Source organism: Choloepus didactylus, chromosome 4 (genome assembly GCF_015220235.1).
Source record: "Choloepus didactylus isolate mChoDid1 chromosome 4, mChoDid1.pri, whole genome shotgun sequence".
NCBI lineage: Eukaryota > Metazoa > Chordata > Mammalia > Pilosa > Megalonychidae > Choloepus > Choloepus didactylus.
In genome coordinates, this window is record NC_051310.1 from 147,723,380 (window position 1) to 147,744,657 (window position 21,278).

The 21,278-nt window shown below is 37.4% G+C and overlaps 1 protein-coding gene across 1 annotated transcript in view; it reads right to left on the bottom strand.

Moving 5' to 3' along the window:
• Nucleotides 1–21,278, bottom strand: part of FMN1 (formin 1) — a 423,214-nt gene that overhangs the window by 282,697 nt on the left and 119,239 nt on the right. Inside the window, 1 exon segment of the mRNA XM_037834370.1 lies at nucleotides 21,077–21,194. Within this exon segment, the coding sequence (XP_037690298.1) occupies nucleotides 21,077–21,194 (118 nt within the window).

The window sequence follows — 21,278 nt, forward strand, 5'->3', positions numbered from 1 at the left end:
ACAAGAGCATATGAAGTGAAGTATACACTGATTTACTCATAGGCAAAATACTGTTGCTAATCAAAGGTTACATAATACACTACTGAAAATCAGGCATGCACCTCCAACCACCTTTGATCCTGCTACCTTGTTACTAGTGTCAAAGTGAAGAGAAAGAAAACCAGCTATTTTGTGAAAGTCATAACTTCATCCTTAACAATTTAATCTCCCCATATATAGCCTTTATTTCAGTGATTCTCAACCTTGGCTACATATTAGAATCACCTGAGGAGACTTAAAAAATACTTATGACTGGGTACCAGCCCCAGAGATTAATTGGCATGGGAAGCACTTTGGGCACTGGGAATTTTAAAAGCTTTCCAGATGATTCTAATGTACATCCAAGGTTGAGAACCATTGTTATTTGTTAGACTTTACCTCCAAACAATGATGTCTACTGAGGCACATCACTCTGGACTGTAAAAAGTGTGATCCTCCATTCACTGCTATCTCCAAGCTCTCCTCTATCGAAACCGGTAAAGCCATGAAAGCTAACTTTGCATTAAGCCAAGAGCTAATAGAAGGGTTCTTCCTTGAATGCAGTTCAGCTGAAATTCTAGCATCCATATACAATACTCAAAAGTTGGGAAGATATAGAAAGATCCACAGATAGGAAAAAAATGAAAAAGGCTAAACCTTTGTAAGCAACTCCACTTTACTGGCAAATCCCAAAATAACCTGCCAGATTATGTTTTGGAAAATGCACCATCCATGCAGCATGCAAAAGATACAGGCCATTTCACAGAAATATTCACTTTAACCTGGCAGCAAAGCTCTAGGTGCTGTTTGACTACACATCCTACCTGCTCTTCATAGTAGAACCCGGTCAGGAAACACATCCTTCTTCCCTAGCACTCCCAATCGAGGTTCAAGGCAAAGTCTTGATTAGCTCTATCACAAAAACAAGATATTCCTTAAGTTTCATCAGTGCCTTCTCCTTCCTATTATAGGCCAAACCATAAGAAGTCATTTTAATGATTTAAAAAGTTATTTAAAAAGAAAAAGGACACATGTGCTATCACAAAAGGTAATAAGCCTTCCTGGCTTTTGAGATAAGTGAGAATTATCCTTTTACCTAAGAAACAGCAGTGTCAGAGTAATCTCTATCTGCAAATTAAAGATAGTTTGAAGAAACATACCAAACTTAAAATCATAGAAGTCACAGAATCTTATAGAATCTTAGAGCCCATGTAGGCCAGCAGTCCCCCAAGGTACACAAGAAGAAAAAGGATACCCAAATAAACTGACTCATTTGCTTCAGCATGGAGATGCTGAGCTCCATATGTAGGTGGAAACATTTTATGACCATGCAGGAAAAAAAATCACACAGCTGTTCAGTAGCGTGCAGGTGTTCTGACTACCAGTCTAACATTTTCTTCCATGCTTTGAAGCCTCTATTGCTTTTAAATGAGGTCGAATTTCAGAGTAGAGGGAAAGGGAGAGGAGTTTTAAAGGGGGTGGTGGAGGAAAATATCTGAATTAGCAGTTACTAATTCAGCTCAGAGGAGGAACACGAATTAGAGTGGATGGGCAGCATCGAGGCCCACTTGTAAACAGAGACCCTCAACCCCTAGTGGCAGAACTTTCATAGAAATGACAGGAAAAGGCAAAAAAAAAAAAAAAAAACAACCAAATCTCCAGGGTTGGGGTTTGCTAGATTGCTAGATGGCTGCTACAGAAAGCAACGGAAGTAAAGAAATCAAGGACATTACCAAGAATGTGACTGAAAAGATAGATATATCACAGAATCTAAATGCCACAGGGCAGGAAGTGAAGACAGGAGGGGCTGACAGACTCGGTGAAAGATGAATGGAGTCAAGCCCGAGGGAGAAGCCGGATCTGTGATTCTGGAGAACTGAGGGAGAAAGCTGGAATGATGCAGGGTGGTGGGCAGGAACTGGAATGTTGTAGTTTAGCATTTCAAAATGGAGCCCTCTTAAGTAAATATAAGGTCCACCGTACAGACACAGGAAGTGTGAGCTGACTGAAATGGGGAGGAACACCACTGGGAGTGAGGAGAGGCCAGGATTTGGTGTCGCTTATCCATGTGGTCATTGACAGCAAGTAGAGATTGTGATCTATGATTTGGGAAGCTGAGAGATAAGAGTAACAAGAAAAGGTAACCTTGAAAGTTATATAAAACATCCCTGAAGTGCTGAAAGACAAAAGATCACATGATTCCTATGGCTCAGTGTTCTGACTCACTGGATATTTATTTGTTTTGCTTTTCAGACCTCTCGCAATACACGGACCAAGGGCTTCCAAGAGATTCCTCTCTATTTAGTACAGTCATTAGGATTTGGTTGTGATTATAAAAGCAAACAAATAATTACCAGCACTTATGTAGCATTTTCTATTACCAAGCCATGTTTTAATGATTTACTAACACCATTGTTCCTCAAATGTAAGACATCACTGATTCCAAGACATATCACTATTTAGGTACCACTGAAAAAGAGAAAATACTGCCAATTATAATGGTAAAATGCCATCAACTGTAAAACACATTATAATTTCAGATATGTGGGAAATGTGTATCATACCTTAGATTACATATATTTATTAACACATTTAATCTTCACAAAAATCTTATGTGGGAAGCAGAAATATTAGCCCCATGTTGTAGGTAAAGAAACCAAGATGAGACACAGAAAGTTTAAGTAACTTGCCAAAGCTCACAGAGGTAATATGAAAGAGAGCCAGGATTTCAACCCAGAAAGCCTAGCTCCAGAATCTATGTTCTTAGTGTACATACTATATACTTTCCCAGCTCAGTAAATATTCACTGAGGAGAACAAAAACATCATGATACATATGAACCAAAAACTTTCTACCATCATTACCAGAAGGAGCTTATGTTGTGGAGTGCCTGCTGCTAGTGCAGCCTGAGGACATAGACTCCCACTTCACAGGACAAATCTGACTCAGGCTTGGTCTTTTCTACCCAATTAGTGGTTTCCTGAAACACAGAATTCATGGCACCATCTACTCAGCACCAACTCATCCCCTCATGTCCACAAGCTTTTTCCACTTGGCCATTAATATATCCATTACATTTCTAGCAATATTTACTCTCCCCTTTCTTCCAGTTGTCATCTGCTTCATTTCATGAAGGCTACTCCTGAAGCCACATTCACAGCTGCCCATAATAAAAAAGTCACAGCTGAATAAGCACCCAGATGCATCCAGCCATCAGATTATACAGCCTCAGGCTGCTCCATCCTCTTTAGCTCTCATAATCAGTAAGCTGGAGGCCAGGCTGATGAAATTCATGCATTCCTTTTACAGCTCATTGCCTTAGTTACTCTGGTAACAGATGTCCTAGAAATACAAAGTCACAGTCATCATTTCCATAATTTTCTGTGTAAAAGAAATACGAGTGCCCAATAAACATATGAACAAATGTCCAACCTCACTGGTAACCAAAGAAATATTAACTAAAGCAGTAAGATATTTTTGTCTCCCCATTGGAAAATATTTTAAAATCATGATACCAATGTTGTCTAGGAAGCAATAAATATTATCATGAAGTATTAGCATCATCAACAAAAATAATAATTTCTGCTGCTAGAACTACTGCTACTATTGACTTTCATTAACTGTCTTCTATGAACCAAGCATTATGCTAAGTATTTTACCTAACTTACTTTAACCCATAGAGGTAGACACTTATAGTATTCCATTTTGCAGGAAACTTAGGGTCACTAGTTAAGAACAAGAAAAGGGTACCATCTTCTGGGAGGTCAATTTAGCAATGAGTATCAAAGACAACATATGTATGATGATTTTTAACAATTCCTCTTTTGGGGATTCTTCCCCTGCAAGGAAGAGAATCTAGAATATAAATTTAGGTGTAAGGGTATTCAACACAACCTTATTATAATAGCAAAAATAAATCTTAGCTACTTAAAGTTTCAGAAACGGGTAACTTGAATATCCTTCATTGATACCATAATACGATAAAGTCATTAAAATGGTGGATAAATGGTTTTGCATTTTTCTGTTTGCATGTACATATTTTCTAATTTTTCTACCACAAACTTGTGTGATTTGTAATTAAAATAACTTATAAAAAGTGTTTCAGGTTTATGAATGGAGCTCCGGATCCAATTAAGAGTTGATTTTGCTTAATGAACAAGTCATCACTCCTGATGACAGAGTCACAGATCTGAGGCAGTGTAGCATCATGATTGAGAGAGAATACTTGGGACCCAAAAAAGCCTGATTCAAATCTCAGCTCTGTCACTAACAGGGGATGTAGGATGAATTATTTCACCTCTGTGTCTGTTTCTGCATCTGCAAATGGAGAAAATAATGATACCTACCTCACAAAGTTGTTGTGAAAATTAAAGTTAATATTTGTACAGAGTTTAGAGCAGTGCCTGGCACAGACATATATAATTGTTACATTATTAGCTGCTGTTATTCGCTATTATTACTGTTTAATCCTCACTCTTAACTGAATACTTTGTTTCCTGCTTCGCTGACAGTAGAACTGGTGACAAGGTTGTAGGTTGTTAAATTAATGAGGTTTGTTGCCTACATTAGTAATTGAAAGAATGCTAAATTTCAGTAAGACATTATTAAAAATAAAATGAATCCCCATCCCTTCCAAATTAACAGATCCCAGATTCTATCTAGGGACCCCTTGGAGGTCCGCAGACCCCAGGTGAAGGACGCCTGGCTCAGATTACTTCCTGAATCTCATCTCTTAGAACTCTCTCCCTCATTAACCGCTTCACTGCTCCCGGCACACAGACCACACCGTTACCTACACTCTGTACCCAGGGCCTCTGCACCAGCTCTTCCCTGACCTGAATGCCCTCATCTCTCTTTAGTTGGCTCCAATGTCACCTACCAACGAGGCCTATCGATACTACCATCACACCCCCAATCCCCTTTATCCTGGTTGAATTCTTTTCCCCATAGCTTTTATCACTATCTAACATACTGAACAATTTATTTACTGTGGTTTTGTCTATATATACCCTCCCATCCCGCTCCACCCCCTGCCCTCAGTGCAAGCTCCTCAAGAGCTGGAACTTCCTCTGTTGTGGTCCATTGATGGAGTTCAAATGCCTAGAACAGCCTGTCACATAGGATGCACTCAACAATACTTATTAAATAAGTGTACATGTCTCAAATATTTGTTGCGTACCTATTAAGTCAAATACCTCCTCCACCCCCAACAGTTACACATAAGAACACAGTGTTATAAGATTTGATCCATTTATTATCACTATATATCCAAAACTTATCTCTTCCCGTTTATTCCAAAGTGAATCTCTGGTTTAGTTCTCAGAAATGTCCCTGTATCTCCTTTGAAAGAATCAGTACACACCCTGATGTGAACTGACATCTGTCAGTCTAAGTCTAGTTAAAGGTGAAAAATAATTTTGGAGCCAACTACCAAGGTTCAAATATTTGCTCCTCTATTTACTAGCTTTGGAGCCCAGAAAAATAATATAACTTCTCTAAGTCTCAATATCCTCCTCAGTAAAATATGGACAATTATCTACCTCATAGCAATATAATGAGGATTAAAATTAAATTAATTCTTGTACCATATTTAGCTCATTTCCGTAGGCTTGGCAGATGTAAACACAATATTCATTATTGCTGTTATTGTTTTTAGCAAGATACAGAAATACCATCTTGTAGTTCAACTAGCAGATTTTTGAAATATTTTAGTGCCTGGCATCCCTTCTATCAGAAAGTATAACTTAATTTATAAACAACTTTTAAATTGTGAAACAAACATAAGCATGCTATATATCGTTCAGGAAATGAAAGGAAAATCCTCTCCTCTAAGATAATCAGTTAACATTTTGCTGTATTTCCTTCTGTTCTTTGTCCTATACATCTTTATCAGGATTGTAATAGTTTGCATCTGATTTTAAAAATGATCTTGAATGCTGCTGTAGCTGACTTAGTTTCTGATCCTTACAGAAAATTAACAGATAAAATAAGACAGAACTCATACTCCTTTCTCGCTGCCCTCCCAGAGGTCAGCCTCGCAGTTCTAGAAGATCGGCTCATACCCGGGGCACAGAAGCTGGATGGCACTCCAGGTGCAGCACAACAGGACCTGGTAGAGACGGCCACGTTTCTGCTCCCTGGAACAGCCTCATCCCTCCCAACACCCTTCAACTGACTCTGAATTTGGGTGAGGAGGAGAAAGGAGATATGAGGGTGCGGCAGAGAATCAGGAAGTTTTTTCTGAGGGCCTGGAAAGGTTGGGGCTGACTCCACAGGTGTAGGGGAGGCGGAGGGGACAGAGTGAGTCCTCTGAGCATGCTCACACTTGAGGAAATTGGCTGTGCCCTTTGTAACCTTAGATCTGGTAATAACCAACAAAAACCAGGTAGTAAGTCACAGAGTGAAAGGAGCTTTGCCATGTCCTGGGGACATGTGGGGACAGAGCTGACACTTTTGTGGCTATTTCTTTAGCAATAGAAATAGCTCAGTAAGCGTCAGCTATTATACATATTATCATTACTGGATGAGACCCAGTAATCTACATTTTAAAATTTGTTCGCAGTTGATTCCGATGCAGTGTTTCTCAAAGGTGAACTAGAAACTCTTTTGTGCACACACACATACACACACACACACCAATTTTTCTTAAAAAAATAAACATATCCCTCATACATTTTAAAATTGACACCTAAAATTTTTCATTATAACAGTTTAAATACTTGCAAAGGAAAAATTCAGGGAAATTGATGAGCACGGATATTTTTAAACAAAACCATCACTCTAACAAGGTAGCTAATGGTATCAGACAACACTGAACAGACACTGGGCATCATCCATTTTAAAAGGATGTGAACAAACTCTGATTTAACATCCAGAAATTTTATATGTTTCCTTTTTATCTTTTAAAACATACTGTGATTTCATTTTCTCAAGGCTTTATCCTACAGTAATATATTTTATGCTTGAATGTCTGCTATTAATCACCCTTTTAATTCCCATACAATGCAAATATAAAAATAATTTGGACTTTCAAAAATTCTGTGATCACAAAAATTTTACTATATTATTTCTGGACTGAGTTATAATTTTTATTAGTACTAATCTATGACAATAATATTAAAATTTGATAATTACTAGATAAAAATTAAGATTTTTTGGAAATATATCTCTTACTGGAATGGATAGAACAGGTTCTGGTGTTCTAAAACAAAAGGCTTCCCAGATACCATTATTTGGAATTATCCTTTCCTTGGCAGATTGGGGGTTTTTAACACCTGAGGAAGGTATCCTAGCAATATTTGGGATGAGTGACACTTAGGCTTTTCCTTTGTAAATTGGGTGAAAGGTACATTTTAATTAAAAGTGCTAAAAGATGCTGAGGATCTAGAAATTAATTTGCTCAAGATTATCTATGCTTCTACTGTACCCACTGGACAGTCTTTTTGTGCCCCCAGTTTGAAGACTGCTGATCTAGAACCCAACTATATCCAGAATGCCTGGGCATCTTGTTAAAAACACAGATGCATGAGCCCCAATCCCAAATATCTGGGTTATAACAGACCCCTCAGACATTCTTTTTTCCCTCCTCTGAATTGGGGGATAGTCAAGCGTTTTATAAAGGAAGAAAAACTGGAAGTATAGATGGATAGAATTTTGGGCAATGAAGAGGTGGAGCTAAACAGTTTGCCAAGCTTGAAAGGTATGTATGATTGATTCTATTAGCTGCGACGGGGCAGTTGATGCCCTCAGAAGGTATGTGGCTCGTCACGGAGAGAACCTGGTAGAATGGTAGTGGGTCACTTTGTTGGAAAGCAATAAAGCCTAAGTGCTGCAAATATGATAGATACTTACTGTTAAAAACAGAAGTAGGTTGAGGAAATTAATTTTTTTAGGTTAAGTGCTTTAAACAATTAGTTTTATGTGAGTTTCAAGCAAATCAACCAAGAGCCGAAGAAGAATTGGATAATCCATAACCATAATGGTGATATACATTAGTCTTTATTATAAAGTCTTACATTCATCCAAGCCTGGGCAAATAAGTAAGAGTTTACATTTAAATTATTTCATTTTAATCTTCTAAAAGCCCTGGAGATGGGTTTAGGAAGAAGAGAGATATGAGTCATCAACTAAAATGAAACCAAGAGTATCTAGTGATTTTTATTATCTCTGATTCCACTATCACAAAGTATGATGAATAATAAAAATTTTGAAAGAATCTGTTCTAGAGAAAATATAAGTCACTTAACACCCCTCATCATCTATACTCTGGACCACTGCAAGGGTCTCCAAACTGGTTTTCCTACTTTCCCATAGCAGCCACTCATGACCCTCTGACCTATATTTATACACAATACCTCCAGAGCAGTCTTACAAAACTTACATTTGGTCCTGTGAGCCAATTTCCCTGCCTAAAACTTTTCATTCCTCCCTCCCCCATTATCTATAGCCCAAAATCTTTATCATGGTATATAACATAATCCTCTTTCTTCACCAAGACCTGTCCTCATCCAACTCTCCAGGCATAACCCCTCACTTGTCTCTGAAGTATCAATCATAATAAACTACTTGCAGTTCTTCAAACAAGTCCTGCTCTTTCCTTCCTCTGCACATTTGCTCCACTTTGCCTCTACCTGACTTACCCAGACTACTGTCTTCCAAGCCTGCTCAGGAGACCAGTCCTAGTCACTTCAGGTTGGACAGATGACAACCCTCCCTTGTGCTCTACTATATGTATACATTCTTCTATAATAACACCTAGAATTTTTTATTGCATTTATTTGAATACATTTCATCTCACCCCACCTTACTTTCTGCCACCTTTTCCCCCCACCACCCCCAAAAAAGACAACTGAACTATGAGTTGCTTGAGTGCAAGTATCTTGTCTTCCTTTGTATTCCAAGCATCTATTACATTTACAAAGTACATAATAGATGCTCAGTAAATATATGCTAAATGAACAAATGAATATTTTTTTATTTGTAATAGTGGAATTAATAACAGCACCCATGAATTAGACACTAATATTATGTTAGGTGTTACTAAATAAGAGTTAGATACCATCTCGGAGCATCACTAATTCTGATGTCATGGCCCTGTCACCTGCAACTTCTAAGATTACAACACAAGATAGAAGTTGTATTCTAAGTCAAAGGAAGTCCCCTAGGAGTCATCCTAGCTATGCCATGCAGCTCAACACACAATAGCAGCTTTTTATCAAATGCACTTCTGCTTATCTTGAAAGACGGTACACTGAAAGAGCCTTAACATTAAGGAAAAAATAACTTCAGCATAGCAGACAGGACGTATCTGAAAACCATTTGGTTGGCATTTCTATTTTCACAAATCTATTGCTACCCTACTGAATATATTGTATGTTCTGCTAGTTAAGCTATGAAAAAATGTCTCCATCATTTCCTTCAGTTTCCTTTATCTTTAATTCAAAGTTGATTATTTTTGCTAAGACTTTTCCTCATTGAAAATGACCAGAAAAAAATCAGCAAATTACATTCAGTACTTCATTATGACCAAATAGGACCTATCTCTTGAATGTAGAGATGGTTGCACACTAATAAATCTAAAATGTCAATCACTAGATAGACTTAATAAAATCACATGAATTACAGGACAATTTCAATAAATACACCTATAAAGCATTAAACTCAACTATGTTTTATGATTAAGAACTCTTAGAAGTCTAGGTGTGTGTGCTGGTTTGAAGTTGCTATGGATCCCAGAAGAGTAGTGATCTTTTAATCCAATCTTGTGGGGTAGGACCTTTTGATTGAATGTTTCCACAGAGATGTGACCCACCCAACTGTGGGTGAGACCTTCTGGTTAAATTATTTCCGTGGAGGTGTGAACCTACCCATTCCAGATGGGTCCTGATTAGTTTACTGAAGTTTTTAAGAGAGCTCACAGAGAGAAATCTCAGAGAAGCTGAGAGAGACATTTTGGCAAGAAGCTAAGATATGTAACCCAGAGTTTGCCCCCTGGGAGAAGCTAAGGGCCGACACAGATGCAGATGCTTGGAGATGCTTGGAGATGCAGACAGACATTTGGAGATGCTAAGCTAAGAGATGAAGCTCAGAGTTTGCCCCAAAGAAGCAAGAGAGACACCCCAGGTGAACCAAGCAGAGAGCTTAGAGAAGCTAAGAGAGACAGAAACCCAGAGACATTTTGGAGAATGTCATTTTGAAACCAGAACCCAGGAGCAAAGGACCAGCATGCCAGCCACGTGCCTTCCCAGCTGACAGAGGTGTTCCAGATACCACTGTCCCTCTTCAGTGATGGTATCCTCTTGTTGAGGCCTTAGTATGGACACTTTTATGGCCTTAGAACTGTAAATTTGTAACCTAATAAATCCCCTTTATAAAAGCCAATCCGTTTCTGGTATTTTGCATAATGGCAGCTTCAGCAAACTGGAACAGTATGTAAAGAATCTTCCTTAACTAAAAGTTATTGAACAAAAATCTACAACAAACAACACAACTGGAAAACAGTAGAAGGAGGCCTATATCAGGTATGGCACAGGATGCCTACTATTCATTATTTTTCAGCTTTGTTTTGGAGGCCCTAACCAATATAAAAGGAGTAGAAATAATTAGGTAATAATGGAAAACAAAACACAGCTGTCATGATTTGTCTATCTGAGGGGGGAAAAAGCCAAAACTCTTAACCGAAGAGCGAAAAGAATAAGAGAATAAAGTCCGAATTAATAGTCAGAAAATTAATGTTGGCTTTCTTATACCAATGAGACCAATTAGAAAAAAATAATAGGGAAAATCCCACATATAATAGCTATCAGATATCCAGAAATAAATTTAAATGTGCAAATCTACGAAGAAAATTGTACAACTTTACTGAAGTTAAAAGAAAACCTAAATAACTAGAGAGACAAATTATATTCTTGGATGGGAAGAAAGTATAATCAACTCTATCAAAAGCTATAAATTTAATATAATCCAATCAAAATTCCATTGGTATTTCATAGATCTTAAGAAACTGACTTTTTTTAATTAGAGAAGTTGTAAGTTCACAGAAAAATCATGTAGAAAATACAGTTCCCATACACACCTCCCTCCTGCTATTAACACCTTGCATTAGTATGATACAGTTGTTAAAATTAATGAATGCACATTTTTATAATTGTACTATTAACTATATAGTCCATGGTTTAACTTAGGGTTCACTGTTTGTATTGCACAGTCCTATGTTTTCCTTACTTTTAGTTTTTATTCTAGTAACACATATAAACTCAACACTTCCCTTTTTAACCACATTCAAATATATAATTCAGTGCTGTTAATTATGTTCACAATGTTGTGCTACCACCAACAACAACCATTAACAAAACTTTTCCATCACCCCAAATAGAAACTCTGGACAATTTAAGCATTAACTCTCCATTTCCTTTCCCCACCCCATCCCCTGGTAACCTATATTCTAGTTTCTGACTCCATGAATTTGCTTATTCTAATTATTTCATATCAGTAAGATCATTCCATACTTGTCCTTTTGTGTCTGGCTTATTTCACACAACATAATATCTTCAAGGTTCAGCCACATTTTAGCATGTATCAGAACTTCATTCCTTTTTACTGCTAATACCATTGTGTTTATACACCACATTTTGTTTATCCATTTATCAGTTGATGGTCATGTGGGTTACTTTCATCTTTTGGCAATTGTGAGTAATGCCCCAATGAACGCTGGTGTGCAGATATCTGTTCAAGTCCCTGCTTTTAATTCTTTGGTGTATATACCTAGGAGTGGGATTGCCAGGTCACATGGTTATTCTATACTTAACTTTCTGAGGAAACACCAAACTGTCTTCCACAGAGGCAGCACCATTTTACATTCCCACCAACAATGAATGAGATTTCCTATTTCTCCACATCCTCTCCAACACTTGAGATTTTCTGTTTTTTTAATAGTAGACATTCTAGCGGGTATGAAATGGTATCTCATTGTGGTTTTGATTTGCATTTCCCTAATGGCTAATGATGTTGACCTTAAAGTGCACATATTAAAGTGTAGGAGCACAACTATTTAAAGAAAATTTGGAGAGAACTGGGGCGATTTGAATTACCAGATATTTAAACAACTTTAGAACTACATTAACTGCAAAGGCACAGATTTGGCACAACATCTAAATAAACATATCAACAGAAAATAATAAAAGACCTAGAAATAGAATAGCATATAGAAAGGAATTTATATGGGAGGGTTGGCTCTCCATACCTGCACAGCAAGACTAAATTAATTGTTAAATGGTAGTAGGGCAACTGGTTATCAATTTGGGAAAAACAAAACAATTAATAGCAGCTTACATTATTTTGGTTTTGCTATCTGCCGGCCACTGTGCATTCTTTAAGATGCATTACTTCATTGAATATTAAGAATATTTTTAAAAACACACACAAACAGTGGCATAGACAGGCAATTAACTTCCCTTGAGCTACAGTAAATAACTGATGATAGTCAATTTAATTTTTGTAGATCAAAAGGCACTGTTAAGAGTGAAAATGCAACAGAGAGTGGGAGAAAACATTTGCAATATGTTTAACCAACAGATGGCAAATATCTAGCATATAAAAAGAATGTCCACAAAATAAGAAAAAGATAAATTTAACTCATTTTAAAAAAAGGAACTGATTTCAACAGGCACTTTACAAAAAGGAAATCCAAATTAACAATTAACATATGAAAGAGTGCTTGACCTCACTGGTGAGCAAGGAAAGGGCAATTAAAACCAAGTGAGAAATACTACAACCAAAATGGCTCAAATTAGAAACACCGACAATACCAAATGTCAGTAAGATGTGGAATCACCAGAACTCTCTTACACTGTTGGTGGGAACATAAATTGATACAATGACTTAGGTAAACTCCTTCATATCATCTATGGGTGGTGAAAATACACATCCCCTGTGACTAATTCTGCTCCCATATATATTTACCCAAGAGGAGAGTGCTCCTATATGGGCCAAAGGACACAGAAGAATGTTCATGGCACCATTTTTCAGAAAAGCCCCAAACTGGGGACAACACCAATGCCCATCAATGGATAAGTAATGGAACATTCACACTACAGAATTCTATACAGCAATGAAAAAAATGAGTATAGGTATATGAAATATTATGGATAGTTCTCACAAGAAAAATGTTGAGGGAAAGAAGCCAGACACAAAAGGAGTCCCTTTATATAAAATTCAAAAACAGGTGAAACTAATCTATGGTCCCATGAGTCAGAATAGTAGTTTCCTTTGAAGAAAAAGGAAGGTATCATGATGAAAAGAGGACAAGTAATGTACTATTTCTTGACCTGTCTGGTGGTTACCTGAGTATACTCACTTTGTTATAATTCATAGAGCTATATATTTATAACTTCTGCAGTTTTCTACAAGTAGCACTTCAATAAAAACTGGTTTAAAAAAGCCAAATGTCAAGCCAATTTTACTTTATACATATTATCTCATTTTATCCTCACAATGATTCCTAAAATTATCATTGCCCTCATTTTTTTTTACAGATGAAGATACAGGCCCAGAGAAGTTAAATAACTTTTCCTAGATCACACAGCTAGTACATGACAAAGCCAAGCTTCAAATTCAAGACTCTAGCCCATGAAACCTGCAGTAGAAGTAATCACAAACTTAATTATATTCTAGCGATTTCCATGGTTCTATTTTCTTTTCCCTCTGAAACAGTTTTCTACCTTTCTCACCTTACGTTCTCACACTTTTATTCACTGCCTCCCTTTATCTTGAGAAGAAAACACTAAGAGTTTAGATATTGAAACTTTGGGTTTGGATATTTCTCAAAAGTAACTTGTTCTTTGTTCAGAAAAAGAAAAAAAAAGTTATTTACAAATTCCCTGCTGTGTTTTAAGGAGAGAGGATCCTAAGGAGTGCCCTTTGTTTGCTGAGCTAGTTGATGTCTGGGAAGCATACAAAAGGGAGCAGAGAAGAATAATTAAATTGGTCTGCAAAAGAACACCAGGGCGGGAGTCCTAGGGAAGAAGGCTGAATCTAGAAAGATACGGAGGCTGCCTAGAGGAAAATCCAGAGAAGGAATATTTGGTGGCTGACAAGAGATGAAGATACAGCAGAGAGAAGAAAAATAGGGCTGGTTGGATAGAAACTTTGAATAAGAACAAAAATATTAAAAGTAGACTTTTGTAAAAATGTAGCATAGGATATGGCATATCAAATCTCACTCTCGTCTCCGGAAAAGAGGCCCGACAGTGGATTGAATTCATGTGCTGGTTTAATTGTCTATATGACAAAACTACTGAAAAATATACTGTTAAAGAAAAAGTGTTTGTTTAGGTACGTCCTGAAATCAGGTGTATGTACAACACACATTTTAGCAAGAACCTCAGAACAGCAGCATTTTTATTTACTTTAAATTCCATAGGTGAACTTCCATAACATTAGAAATATCATTAAAACTCCTCTCCGTAATTTTTCTTACAGGGGTTAAAAAAAGCAGAATGAAATGACCAAGTCAATTTCAGCAGCTTTGTCTGGTGAGCTGGTATGACCCTCATAGGCTCTTTATTACTCAGATTGACTCACTCAGGACCCCAAATTTTTTTTAACCAACGTAATTCTTAAATGCTCCTGGTATATTGGTGGGAAAAAAAAATCCATCACATTTCACCTCTTTCTTAATCCTTCCCCCACCCACTTGGAGCTGCCATTCTCTCCAAATCGTAATTTCAGCTCATTTATTAATTATGATATGTCTTTCAGCAAGTTCTAACTTCTTTGGTTTTCTGTAAAATGCACAGGCTGAACTAAACGATTGCTAGGATGCTTGTGGCTCTAAATTAAGATTCTCAAAATTCAGATTCTGTATGTTAATCTCTTGTTTCTAGCACTCCTGAGTCAGACTTCTGTCAATACTTCCTTGAACACAACATGTGATAAATGCAAATCTTGATGACTCACACTGTGTTCACAGCTGAGAAACCCTGCACGTCCAATAGAGTGGCCTCCGGATTTCTGGATCACTAACCCATACTTTGGGAGTCCCTCTATTTAACAGCAAGTTTTAGCTGCTTCTCTCCACAGCTCCCAGCTAGATGGTAAGCTGAGACTTGGCATATTCACTTCACCTCCAATTTCCCAGTGTACTTATCTTTCTGCATGCACAAAATGCAAGGTTTCCTTGGTCTTTAGTCTGTACAGCTTCCAATTTTTGACCTATCACCATCACTCCATGCAAATTAAGGTAGCAGGTTACAAAGGCCCCTAAAATAGACAATAAACAAAGCATTTCCTAGACTATCAAAGAAGACACTCAGGATAATTTGTCTGGCCCTATGACTTTCAAGGAAAAGCCATACATGTCTAATGTAGCCTGCTAACTGTAAATGGAGAAATTAAAACTCAAAGTACAAGAAACCAATAAAATATTCTGAGATATTTATAGCTTTCTCTGTCTGGTGAAGGAAGGACATCTGACTCACCAGGAAAGGTGATGAGCAGCTCTATCACTTGACAATGAAGGAAACTCAAATGGAAACAAACCAGAAAGGAGGCAGATCTTTACTAGATAAAGGGTTGGGTTATTTTGCTATCTGATCCAAAACATTCTAAACGGGGATGTTTCCAAGGTGCTCCGAGCTTATGAGTAAGCCCCAGGAAATGCCATATGTAGTGACAATTTGCTCACTCAAAATAACCACGATGCCTTGTGCTAAGTCCTCTTTTCTACACTCACCAGGACAATCTACAGGCACTCACGCCCAGTTCCAGGCCAGTTCCGAGGTGCTGCAAGAGAGAGAAGAGCTTCCCCTGACACACATCAAAAGAGAGAAAAATACATACAGTCCATTTTGTTTCAGAAGACATAAGAATTTTTCCTCTTTGTACTCTTTTCCTCCCTCTTTCCATGGGTAGTTAGTTCTCCAAATGGTACCATTTTAGTCTCACTAACCTCATTGTCCCTAAGGATTTTGAGGCACACACCATGACAATCTCTCTATTAAATTTCTCAGAAAAGAATGACAGATTTCAGGCAATCCTTCATAACATGAAATAGCAGATGAACAGGAAAAAGAAGCTCATGCTCTGGTGCTGAGTGATTGGAGCAGATGTTCTTCATCTGAACTGGGGGTCCACAGCTGGACAGGGGTGGGAGAAGAAGGTCAATAATATATGCAAAATTATTCACAGTGTTTCCTTCCATAGCTTTCTATCAGACTGTAAGGAGTCTTAAAACAGTAAGAATGAATAACCAAAGTAAAACAGAGGGGAGAAACCCCTTGAGGCCATTAGTCCAAATGGGTTACTCAATCAAGTCCTGGCCATGGGTGGAAAATCATCTACAGCCAAGATGGCAAGTTTCAGTCACGAGATTCATGAGAAACATCACAAGAAATAGATTCATGTATCTATTAAAAAAAAATAAACCTAGGAATATATTTATGTACTTACATTTAAGTATATTTAAATATGCAGGATGGATACTTACAAAGTTTATGGAAGGACCATAAAAAAAATTTGAATGGAGACTTTGATAAGATATGTTCCTGGGTGGAAATACTAAGCATTTTAAAGCTCTCATTCTCATTTCCACCCTCAAATTAATTTATAAATTTAATGCAATTCCAACAAAAATTCCAAAGGGAGCCTTTTGAAACTCAAGTCAACTTTAAGTTTATCTGGAAGAATAAACAAACATATAAGGAAAGACCAAAATCACTTTTAAAGAGATTCAGAAGAACTTGAACTGCCAGATTCTAAAGTATATTGTAATGCTATAACAATTAGTACACTGGTACAATATACAAACACATCAAAGAAAATAGAAAGCCTGAAACAGGCCCAAATTTACTACTGTTCAATATGGGGAGGAATAATTATTCCAAAAGCCTGCTGTAAAAATGAGTTAGCAACTTTAAAAAGGTTACTTTGGATCTCTACCTCATGCTATGTACCAAATAAAACTTGTTATGAAATAGAGGGAAAGAAGGAGAGGAGAAGGGATGGTATAAAAAGAAACCATGTAAGAAATGTGAAGAAAATATAGGAGATTTTAGAGCAGGGAAGGTCTTTTTAAGCCAAAAGAAAAATATATTACACAGAAGAAGGATAGATTTGACTATGTAAATACTTAGGACTTCTACACAGAAAACATAAATAAAATTAAAAGTAGATAAAAAGAGAAAATATTTTCAGAAGTATTATTCTTATATAGAAAGCCAATCACCAAGGAAAAAAAAATACATCATGGCAATTTGATAATGTGCACCAAAAGCCATAAAAAGGCATATACTCTTATACAGTAATTCTACCACTAGGAATTTATCCTAATACTATTATTAAAGATAAATATATTTATGAACAAATATATTTACAGCATTGCTATTTATAGTATTTCTAATAATTGGGAAAAACTAAATTTCTATAAATATAATCACTGTTAAAATGTAGTAAAAATTGTTTAAAGATGCTGTCAAGTTTCAAGTGAGAAAAGTAGCCTTTGCAGTATATGATCAAAAATTGTTTTAAAGTATTCGATTCACTTAGGCAGGCCATATTTCAAAATGTTGATAATGGTTTTTCTGTGAAACAGAAATTACAGAAAATTTATTATGCCTTGTGATATTTCTAGATACTTCCAAACATTTTTTGTAATAGAGAAAATCATTTGAAAACTTACAGAAGATTTTCTGAGATCAGTAAACAAATCCTCTACTTTAAGGTAAAGTAGTATCCACAGAGTAAGGCTTTGTATTGCCAGTTATATTCTCTGTGAACTGACTGGAGTAGAAACAGAACTCTCCCACAGGAGGATAAAAACAGGAGCTTTTCTTCGTACCACTGTCTTGGAATCCTGCGTCACAAGGTACTACAAAGGTAAGTGTGGATTCAGATGTGTCTGGTACACTGTACAGGAAAGGTGGCATGGCTTCACCTTAAATTTATTAATCATTTAAGGATCTGAGGAGCTCACTGAAAAAAGATTCCACCTATAGAAGCAAGGCCAACACAAAAGCTTGTTTCAATAACAAGGTCATGTATTCAGAGGGGGAAAGACAATTCTGAGAAGAACATGGGGTCTCTAAGTTTGTCCCCAGTCCTATTTATAAGGAGAGGAGGAAAAAAGACTTTTCCACTCAAAATTGCTGCAAGGCATTCTAAACATAAGACAGAACTGCTTCGATAATAATATATATAAAAAAAAAAACAGCACGGGAGATGGTGAAAAGCAATTCTCTCTCTCATTTGAGCAAAGCAATTCAGGCACAGCAGAGAGCTAACACAGCATCACCTCCCTGAGCAGGAAAGGTGAATGCCAGCACCTGTGGCAGTCCCTTGATTGTCAGCTCTGGTGGGTGCAGGTGTCTCTGAACTGGCGCATCACCATGGCTCAGGAGTTCAGAGATTAGCAGGGGGAGTGCCCCTGATGGTGGGCACAGTGACGTTAGAATGGCAGTGGAAGCTCTAGTGGGAGCCAGAGGCCAAGGGAGGTGATCACAGTGTCAGTAGCTGCAGATGATGCATATGATCTTGAGAATAGCAGGAGGCACCAACGATAAGGATAACCGCCCTTCACATGGCCAAGCAGACTCCAGGAGCCATAGTTTAAAGGGACGGTATCTTGTATGTCAGCTCTTTCCTTTTAATCCTTGAACAAAAGTGAATTTACAGTATTAAGTGATCTCTTAAGTCTTCAGGAAGTAAAATGGAGTATGAATGATAATTTCTGAATAGAGGAAACTGAAGCAGTGGCAAGACCAATGTGGCCAGGGGCAACACAAGGATAGTGGGGGCTCATGGCAAAAAACACCATCTTTTCCCAGCTCTGCCAAGGCCAGGACTTGGATGCCTGCAGCACAAAAAGCCAACAGTGTACTTGAAATATGAATGCTAGAGTCATGACTTCCCACTTCATTAATTTAATGAATAGTACACACAAGGAAAAATAAAGAGTACTGAGGATGTGAAAGCACAAGAATTTAAACACCGTAAGTTATCTTGATTCTTGACTCTAATTTCTCTGTCTTCGCTCCCTACAGAGTAGCAAATTTTATGTATTTCCCTAAGGGCTAGGAAACCAATGGAAATACCACAATGTATTAAATTACAAACCAAATGCTTATAAGACCCCATTTTTCTGAACAACTGAGTTTAATAAAATCACAGGGAATATGTTTTCTTCCTCAAATTTAGCAATAAATGACAAGGTAGCAACATGCTGCTATCGAATAACAGGTAAAATATAAATAAATAACACCTGGAGGCATGGAGTATCTTACTTTTTGGCATTCCCCAAAGTGAACTGGAAGCATAACAAGCGCCTAGAAGACTTTTGAGGATCTGGGCACCAGACCCAGGGCCATGGCTAGTGTGTCACAGGACCGCCACCCAGGGGAACTGGCTGGGGAGCCAGATGCCACCTCCAGACCACAGCCAGCCTTCTCTGTCTCACCTTGCAACGGTGCTGTCAGAACCCACCCAGAAAAACTTTCTACCACCCCCTCTCATCCAAGACCTTAACAGCTCTGAGAACACATTTCTTAATATACTTTTAAAAAAAGTCTGTAAAAGCCACTGCACCAAGGTAAATTAAGGTGCTCCTCTGAAACTCTGGAAATGGAAGAGGACAGAAGCAAAGACTAAGGAATATCTATAGAGGTAGAAACTCCCCGAAATTACTCAAGGTGGATTCAACAACCATTTTATGGCATTTATTTCCTCCTCTACTCATCAAATACCTATCATTACAAGGAAAATTGTTTTGATATACTGGAAGGAACAAGAGTAACATCAACAATATATACTAGGAGTAAGAACTCATGTTTTTTTTATTAAAACAAACTTCAGTACTTATAATCAAACTATGCCAGATCAAAAGAATAATAACATCAAGAGATAATAACATCAAGAGAATAATAACATCTGCTATAAAGCAGTGGTGCCATATTGCAGTCATAAGCATTCCAATTTTAGAAAAATCAATGTGGACAAGAAGACAAACAGCAAGATAAATTTTCACTAAGGATATAGTTTTCATTCTATAATTAAGGTACTGCAGAAAAGAAAAACACTGTGTAGTAGTTATTGTCTCAGGGAAGCCATAAGTTCCCAACAGTTTAAATGGAGGCTGAAAATGATCAGGTGTAGACCTTGAGATTCAACTGCCAACACGTTCTCCATCACTGAAATAATTTGATGATATTGCAGAAAATCGTATTAGTGAACCCCCAAATTTTGATCCACTTATGTCTACCAGTAACTAGAAACTGAAAAAAGTATCTTTCTAAAACCAGATAGATTTACTGTAATATACACATACCTAAGATAACCAACAATGTACAGGTAATCATCAAAGACCAGGAAGAAGGCAAAGAGGTTTAAGAAATACATATATACACACACATACGCAATTAAGATATATCCCATTCTACGTCCTTCAGTTTTTGCTTTTTTTTGTTGTTTTTTTTTTTTATTTCATGTGAACCTTTCACTTTAGAAAAATACCTAGACTCCCCTTTCACTTAAATAGATTCAAGTAAATTTCCTGGAAGGTTTCCAGAGACTTAGATTGCTTTAAAATTGGTCAGACATTAAATAAAGCTTTGTCTAACAAAAGTGAAAGAGTAACTGATAGGGTATCTGTACATTCACTCTGTACAAGTTTCCTTTAGCTCAAAAGCATTACTCAGAGACAAATAACAAATCAGATTGCAGCTCTGAAGAATTGTATGCTGCCTCTTCCAAAACACTGCCAGATATGAGGGCCAACCACTTGCTTCCTATGGGATCTGTAATCTACCTCTCCCTTAGTTCCCCAAAGGTTCTCCTACTTTGCACATATGCCCCCTTCATTCACCCCATGGCATTCATCTTCCATCTCCATGAGATGCGTGAACGATAAGAGTGTAAAGGCTCACTTTAACAGCAAAGCCAAAAAGAAAAGCCTTCAGCCTTATATTTTATAATGAAACTTAAACCCAAATTCTGAGGGCCTATTGAACTAGAACTAAAAGCCACTGCAGTAAGAGATTCATTCCTGGGTACTGGCTCCTTTTCACTTTACCTGCTTCGGTGTACTTCAATCCCACTTTTTCTTCTGTGTCTTTTGTCTTTGGGGGTGGCCAGATGGCTTGGAGTCTGCCAGGAGTCCTATCGTCCTGCTCAGTGGGGCTCTGGTCAGGCTGTTAAAAAAGAGGGCAAAGGAAAGAAGTGAAATGAAAGGTGGCTGGCACCAATTAATTCCTGAAAATAAACGCATGCTAACT